Source organism: Lolium rigidum, chromosome 4, assembly GCF_022539505.1.
Source record: "Lolium rigidum isolate FL_2022 chromosome 4, APGP_CSIRO_Lrig_0.1, whole genome shotgun sequence".
NCBI classification, from domain to species: Eukaryota; Viridiplantae; Streptophyta; class Magnoliopsida; order Poales; family Poaceae; genus Lolium; species Lolium rigidum.
Genome location: NC_061511.1, coordinates 181,637,999 through 181,646,060, shown reverse-complemented (window position 1 = coordinate 181,646,060; position 8,062 = coordinate 181,637,999). Strand labels below are relative to the sequence as shown.

Sequence of the window (8,062 nt, the reverse complement as noted above, 5' to 3'; positions counted from 1 at the left end):
CTACGTCGTAGTGCCGATGTCGGTCGCACTGCTGCTCATATTTGTTGAGGAGGTGCTCGGAGAGTGGACGTTGATACCGCACGCTTCTCATTCCCTCCCCTGCCGTGTACCGCCTCGTCATCATCTTGGGGCCGGTCGCGTGGATCGGCCTCCTCTTCATCCTTGCCACGAGCGTGGCTGCTTTCTCGCTTCATCTTTGCCATGGCGGCTTGCAAGCCCTGCCATGTTGACACCAAAGGAGAACTTTGGCTGGCCTATGGAGTGGCTGAGATCCACCATGTTGACGCCGGGCGACGGACTTGAGTCTCTACCGAGCTTGACATCGTGCGGCCGGGTCTTCTCGGAGGAGCCGATGAGTTCGGCTTCGAGGGTTGCCTTGATCTCGTCATGTTTCCTTTTGAGCTCCTCGGGCAGATCCTCGTACTTCAGCCGACTCTGGTGCGTTCTTCCGACGGGGCGGACAGGTCCACTCCATCGAGTGCGCCTTCGGTGTGAAACCCTTCCACCTGACGCCATGGGAGCGGGTTCGGTGGAAAGAGCCGATGAGTTCGGCTTCGAGGGTTGCCTTGATCTCGTCATGTTTATTCTTGAGCTCATCAGGCAGATCCTCGTACTTGACCGGAGTGTCTTCCGCCATCTTGGATGTAGATGGCGATGTGGTGGATGTCGAAGGTCGTCCCACCGGGCGTGCCAGAATGTGTTGACGTCAGAAACCCCCGGCGGGCGGAGACGGGCAACACCGTAGAGCCGGGAACAACTAGGGCTGCGGCTGGCCCCGGTCCCTCGGAGCGACGGCCCGCAAAGCCTCCTCGGTCGCACTCGCCGATGTTTATCACAAGGGCGTGCCACCCGACCTATACCCGGTCGGGAAGGTGTGGATGATGCCTCGCTTAGTTTCTCCGAGGCACACACGTAAACGTTAAATACGAGCCTCGATCGGCTCTCGGGTTATCCCGTGAATCGGCTCAAAGAGCCGATCCACCCATGATTCGGACGAGGTGTCCGAATATATGGTGGTCCCGCTTGATCAAGGTAAAGCTAATGAGATCTACGACGATTTAGGGTTTTCACCGCATAATCGGATCGTCCTACTCCAGAGTTGGGCCTCGCGGCCACGCACGGTGATCGTAAGCCGATCCTAAACAAGGCCTAAAAACCAACACGAGGTTGATCCCCGGAACATCCTGCTTAGGGCCAACGAACGACACCCTACGTGCCGCTGGATCCTCCCCCCCCCCCTTTGTAAGGCCTAACTATTGCAGATATTAAACTAATCTTTGCAGAACAAGGAGCAATCGTAACGGATCAGATCTACTAAACTATGATCAAGCGGGATGCCGCCCCTACACCTAAGATAGGTGTAAGGGCGGCTAGACATGCAAGAGTTGCACTACGAAAGCATGTGATATGAAGAACAATGCTAACCCTAACATGTCTAAGATAACTACGTTGCTCGCCATAAAAAGGCTTCGATACGAGCAACGCATGAACAACGTGGGCAGGCTTGTGCTGCCTAGATCGCAAGATGCGATCTAGGCAGCATGGTGCTTACCGGTAGAAACCCTCGAGACGAAGGAGTTGGCGATGCGCCGAGATTTGTTTGTGGTTGAACGTTGGTTGTTGTTTATTCCATAAACCCTAGATACATATTTATAGTCCAGCGGACTTTCTAATGTGGGGCGTGCACCAAACCGTGCACGAGTAAGATTCTAACTTCTAAACTAAGATGCGATCTAACATGTTACAGATACATGGGCAAACAAGCCCAACTTGATATAAAAGGCCGATTCACGTATTCCTTCTATATATATTTCTTCAAGCCCATCTTGATCGCGGCCCACCTCTGACTCGGTCAAATTCTGGTGATAACAGAGGGGTAACTTGACCTAAGATTAAGTGTAGTGTTAGAATTAAAATAATCCATGTGAGAGACGAAGAAAATTTGGAAAAAAATTGAATTTTATTGAAGCTCCGCCGACAGCCTAGACGCCGACGGGCACCGTCGGCAGCATATCACAGCTATGCAGTGGGCTGGATCTACGCCGATGGCACACGTGGCTCTGCCGAGGCAGATCTTGCCCGAGAAGCTATGGCGAGGACTGCCCTCGGTGTGGCCTAAGCTAAGGGCTTTTTAAGGCTATGCCAAGGGCTCGGACTCATCGGTGTAGCGTGTCATTCCTGTAGTGATGGTGACGACTTCAGCAATCAATATTTCGAAACTAGCTATCTTGTCGTTTTCTTCAACTGCTGTAGCACATAGTACGGTAGTACCCCGTAGTACTTGCAGCTCACAGCTCATGTCTGACGAGATCAAACTGAACAAGAGAGGAGGTGGAACCGTGGAAGCGTCCCAAGTTCAAACCACGAGTTTGTTGACTGTTCACGAAGTCTTTGTCTTGCTCATTCAGACATCAGACTCGATCCTATCCTTGAGAAAACAGCAGATGCAGATCTTTTTTTAAGGGCAACAAAGTTGACCCGAACAATTAGCAGGGCTGCCTTCATAAACTTTAAGATAAGAGTCAGAGTCAACACGTTCAGCTTGTATACAAATTAAAGTGTCCGATGCAACGTATGAGTTTAACCCAAAACCTGCACGCTTTTCTCCGGTAAAGGTGTACAAAATTAGTATACAAAAGTAGTCAGGTCAATCAGGTTAGGTAAAAACGTCTTTCGGGCCGTCCTTCTGCTCATCACACCCAAGCAATTAAACAAGTTGACATTGACTAGTGAAATGGGGCCAAATTTCTAGTACGACCCAACAAGGTAAAAGGGAGCAATGCCCGAATGCTTAAACGAGAAACTCCCAGGTGTAGTTTGTGACATAAATATCACCATAAAATGGACATAATATTCATTAACTGCTGAACTTATCCTTGAACGGCCTTCTCGTCTTCACGAGGGCTGTTTTCTCCAATTTTCCAAGGTCTCTTATTTGCACTTACTTAGCACGGTGCATCCGCAAGTATAAGTCTCCAGAGCTTAGCTTAGACAGGGGTGAGTAATGTTGATCGTATGAACTACATCTTCCTAGCAACCGGTAAACTTGATCATACCAACTTCATCAAGGTTCTGAAAGAGAAAAACCTGACTACCTAATGATCTTACCATGAAACACTGGAAATATTTTCTGACGTTGACACAACAAGCAAGCAACTCTTGTAGAAACAACTTTGTTTTCAGTAGGACTACAAGATAACTTCAGTATCGGAAGTACAAAAATATTCAGAGATAACGTCATACAAGATCACACTGAAAGAAATTAGTAGCTCTGTGAAGCTCCAAACATGAGTTTGATAACTGCTATGTGGTCACGACTTGTTCCTTCAGAGATTGGACTAGAAACTATGCATCAGAGAAAATTTTAGGGGTGGCAAATTTACCTGCAGGAGAGCATAATATTACATAATGGGACGAACAATTATTTAATAGGTTCATCTTCTACGAACATGTCGGTGCTCCGAATTCTCCTTTTGCACACTATCCCAAAATGACCTGAAATTGGCTGATGAAATAGTATCACTAATCACTAAATTTCAAATATTACGCCCAAATGGCGAGAAAGAAGTGATGTTCCGGGCGCAACGTTTTGATTTGCTGAAGAGGATACCGATATTTCCAAATAAATTGACTGCAGTTTTTGTTTACATAAAACTCAAACTATTCTAACGAAAACTAAACCTAAGTTTTTGCATGTGGCTGCGTGCACCAGTCGATGCCAAGGTCGGGCCTCCTTTACGTAAAAAAACACTAAGGTTTTGCAAGTAACAGAATAGACAGGGGAAATAGAAATGTGCATATATTGTTCCTACACAAAAAAGAATGGGCTTGCACCTTTTCAGACTGGTGGAACCGAGCCTGAAAAAATCACTATTTCTGCATCCTTCGATGCTCTTCTCAACTTCAGGAGGTTCTTGAGGTCATCTTTTCCCAATTTTCCGTTGTCGTTTATGAACGCTCTTTTTAGCACTGGTGCATCTTCAAGTATAAGTTTCAAGAAGCCTAGCTCTGCACCGGAGCCAGTAAAGTTGATCATACCAACTGCACGAACATTCTGGAAGAGACAGACGTGACGGTCTATTGATTCCCAGAAATGCACTGCGGGTACTATGGGCTCATTGGAAGTGAGCTGAAAAGTACAAACTGTAAATTAACAAGAGCTATGGATTTTTATAATGTGTAGCAAGTCAAAGATTTACTGAATTCACCTGCAGATTAATAAACTGAAGGTACGGCGCATGCTGAAATAAGTAGAGAGCAAGATTTGCTTCCTTTAGATTACCAAGATCTAAGTCCAGGCTTATCCTTTTTAGCCTGTTGAATGATTTCGGCAGCTTGAGAACCAATAATTCATGTTCTGCACGCTGTAAAATAGCAACAGGTCCATAAACAAAATACCAACTGTGAAATAACAAGCACCAAGGAAAACTGGCATATCACAGATTTTTACCTCAAGTATTGGCCCAAGATATGAAATACTTTCAACATCAGAAAGAGAAGCAATAAATTGAGAAAAATTGAAGTTGCATCTGATCTTCGAAGCATCACTAGGGAGAGGTCTCAGTTTGATGACCGCCGAAGTAAGACATGGAGTATGCAGATTGAGGTGCTTAAAATGGCCATCAAGTGTTAGCATCTTGAGCTTTGTCGAATGAATATTGATATCGGCTAAGCTATAAATTCTATTGAGAATAAGCTTATTTAAATTTGGGCAACTAGCTACTAAATCCCCAAAATTGTTTCCTCCAAGAATATAGCAGCATTCCAGATGAAGAGTATGCAATTGTTTGAAGCCTTTCGATAGCAGTGGCAGCTGTGAAGTTGTCAGCCTACAAAAACGCAGGTACACAGATTCCAGCTCATGACAGGAGAAAAAAGAAGAAGGGATCTTGTAACAGTCCCGCATAGTTGTTCGAAGCTGAAGTTCCTTAATTCTCTTTCTTGAAAGAATGAGCATCCAACGATAGATGTGTCCTCCAGTGTATATTTGAACGTCTTTTGTATTCAGTCCAAACTTAAGAATTGGGCCATCGTGAAGAGACAGAAACATGTCAGTGAACTTAAGAAACCTGGATTTGTCATCATTTGCATTGCCATTTTCTGAAGTAAAATCATCTGCCCTGAACATCAGTTCGGTCATTGAAGTCCATGTGTACCTCCAATTCCTTGACAAGAGGCAAGTTGCAACAGCTTCTTTTATTGGCAGACAACAAAGGATTTTGTCTTTGAGGCCATCCGGCAGATTGCTGATAAAATCTTCATGTGCTACATATTTACATAACTTTGTAGAGGAACTCCTGTGGTCCATTTAGTACACTTCTACTGTGATAACCTGCGCAGTGTGAATGTGTGATAAAGCAACTTACAAGTCTCTAACACGCCGCACATTATAACATGGACATAAGAGACATGAGCAAAAGTAGAGAATAAATGCTTAAGGAAATATTGGGTAGATTCCGCTTCTTGATATGATATCCTACCCAAACGAAAAGATGTACTAGTACACAATAAATGCTTAAGGAAATATTGCCATATGAGGAATTTGGCATCTACCACCACAGTTCACAGGAAAAGGTTAACTGGCACCACTATAGTTGATTGGACATCTCAACACAATGTGCACCACATTGCTGGTACTACAAATTCTGTCACATGATTAAGATTACGGTTCTCGGCTAAACAATCTGTACATGCAGGTGAACTGGGCCACTGAAGATGCCATTGCTCTAATTTCTGGTTACCTACAAGAGAGGCAGAGGGCACACATGTCTAAATCATTGGCCTCTTGTAAATCCTGGTTAACTGAGCCATCTACACAATTACGTACACTAACCCGAGATAGACTGTGTTGGCTTGTTTTGCAAAACTGAAGAAGGCAAATGGCGTAAGATTACAGCACATACTAGCCTAAAATCCCCAAAGACATCGTCGAAACATCACAACATACGAATCGCACCCGAAGGTGTCGCAATAGCGCGGGCGGAGCGAGCATACAAGGAGCAACGACACGGAGCGAAGCCGAAGCTAGCAGGCGAAAGCGAAAGACAAGCGGGCCTCACCTAGGGTTTGGCGCCTGCCTCTACCTCTTCCTGTTCCCCTAGCTTGCCGGGTTCCCGTCACCTCCTCCCGCTGCGGCCGCCTGCGCGGGTCGTGGAGAGGCAGCACTGCGCCGAGGCCGACCCAACTGAGAGAATGCGGCGGCGGCGGCGGCGGCCGGCGAGTGGATACCGACTGCCTAGCAGGCGGCAAGGTGCTTGCTAGCAGACGAAGCCGAAGATCGAAACTGGGTCCGCAGCCCTCCCCGCTTCGCTTCAAGTGCGGTTCGACGGATCGAAGCTGCTGTGCATACGACCTTACTTGTCCGATATGGATACGACTCGTCTCTGCACCTTGAGATGCCCCCAGCAAACGATACACCCACGTCCTGATTTGATCGTCGTACATGTATCTGACCATTGCAGCATATACCCTCCATATTCGTAGCAAATCTTTCATGCCATTGTAGTATTGTTGCAGTATTTTTTTCCAACGATGTGTTAACAACGTACAAAAAGTACAGCAGGCTTTCCAAAACACCAAGTAGTAAAAATATACGAGTGTGTAGCAAAACCCTGCTAACCATAGCAAATTCCCAACCGTCGTGATGAATCCACCAAAAACGTCAACGCATGTATGCAACATGGGATGACGACGTCCACAGCTGCCCACGGAAACATTTGCAACATTGGAGCAGCATTTGCGGCACAATCCTAGAATCACTGCAACACCTCGCTCGTCTGTTTGCAACAAAACACACACAAGTTTGAAGCATGTCGAAAGAACCCGTGTGATATCAGAAATCTGCAAACAGTCTGTGGCAGCCTTGATTTCAACAATTCAAACTCGTCGGCCGCGAATCCGACTAGCTGGTACCTTGTCACCGTTATTTCTGGGGTACCACATACTCCTTCCCTCAACCATTTTGTCTTTCACACCAACATCTCTTCAATTTGACACTCTAACGACTACCATGACCATGGCCATGACCGTGACCTCCGAACTATGGGGGAGATGGGGGAGAAGGACAAGGAGCAAAAGGGGGTGGTAGAGGAGCAACATGTGAGGAGGCTAGTGGTGGTCGATGAGGGGAGCTAAGGAAACAACAACAACATCAAACCATGGGGGCATGGGAGGTGTGAGCGACAAGTGAGAGGAATGACTCAGAGGATTAATCCTCCGCGGGGGGGGGGGGAGGGTATTGTAGTGTTTTCTTTCTTCATCTCGATCCAAGCCTACCGGCGACGGGTCTCGCTCCGCTCGTCAGAAGTTAGCCTCCCTTTAGTATATGAATTTGGATCGCAATATAACATGATGTATAAACCGATTTCAGATTTTTTTTTTTTTGGACAAGTCAACTCGCAAGCACATTTTTGTTTGATTTTTCCTGTGGTTTCCTTCTCTCTTCATCCGACTATACAGATGAAGCAATCTCAAGTCTTTTAATCTTTAAAGCAATTTCATTATTTTTGGTACATGCCAATCTGTCGATGCCGTTAGACTAGGGCTATGTGTGTGTGTGTGTGTGTTGTGCTCTAGAATAAGTTCCATGTCTGAGTATTGTTTGATGTTTCCAAAGCAACTCACATCATTTTCTGGAGAACTTTCCGTAGCGATCACAGGCAGCTAGAAATTTTTATGATCAAAATGACAATCCTCTTGTACGGCAACATATATATTATACCCCTGTTCACCAATATAAGATATTTTGCCAAGCTAAATTAGTTTGATAAAACATTTTATATCAGTGAACTCCGGGAGTACCGAAGATAAACTTTTATACGATTAGTTGCCACTTGGCAAACCGACAATGTCTACTGCATCCACGTCATGTGTTCGCATTTGGTCTCAGGACCAGCGCCCCCGATTGTTTAATCACAATTTCACTGACGGCTTCTCAAAAAGACCGGTGATCATTATTCAGCCATTAACTAAGCTCTTCTACTTTGCTAAGTTAAATATGTGTACCAATCACATATTGGTCAGCTTGAAACGCATAATTTTTGCTGTCCATTTCAGTGGGAAA

At 45.7% G+C, this 8,062-nt stretch overlaps 1 protein-coding gene across 1 annotated transcript; it reads right to left on the bottom strand.

Annotated features, from left to right (window-relative positions):
• Nucleotides 1–3,642: 3,642 nt before the first annotated feature.
• LOC124650183 (F-box/FBD/LRR-repeat protein At1g13570-like) lies at nucleotides 3,643–5,604 on the bottom strand. Its single transcript, XM_047189733.1, has 3 exons — nucleotides 4,451–5,604; nucleotides 4,209–4,364; nucleotides 3,643–4,129 (listed from the first exon to the last, which is right to left on the bottom strand). The coding sequence occupies exons 1-3, from the start codon at nucleotides 5,306–5,308 to the stop codon at nucleotides 3,839–3,841; spliced, it is 1,305 nt and encodes a 434-aa protein (XP_047045689.1). The 5' UTR covers nucleotides 5,309–5,604; the 3' UTR covers nucleotides 3,643–3,838.
• Between the last annotated feature and the right edge of the window lie 2,458 nt (nucleotides 5,605–8,062).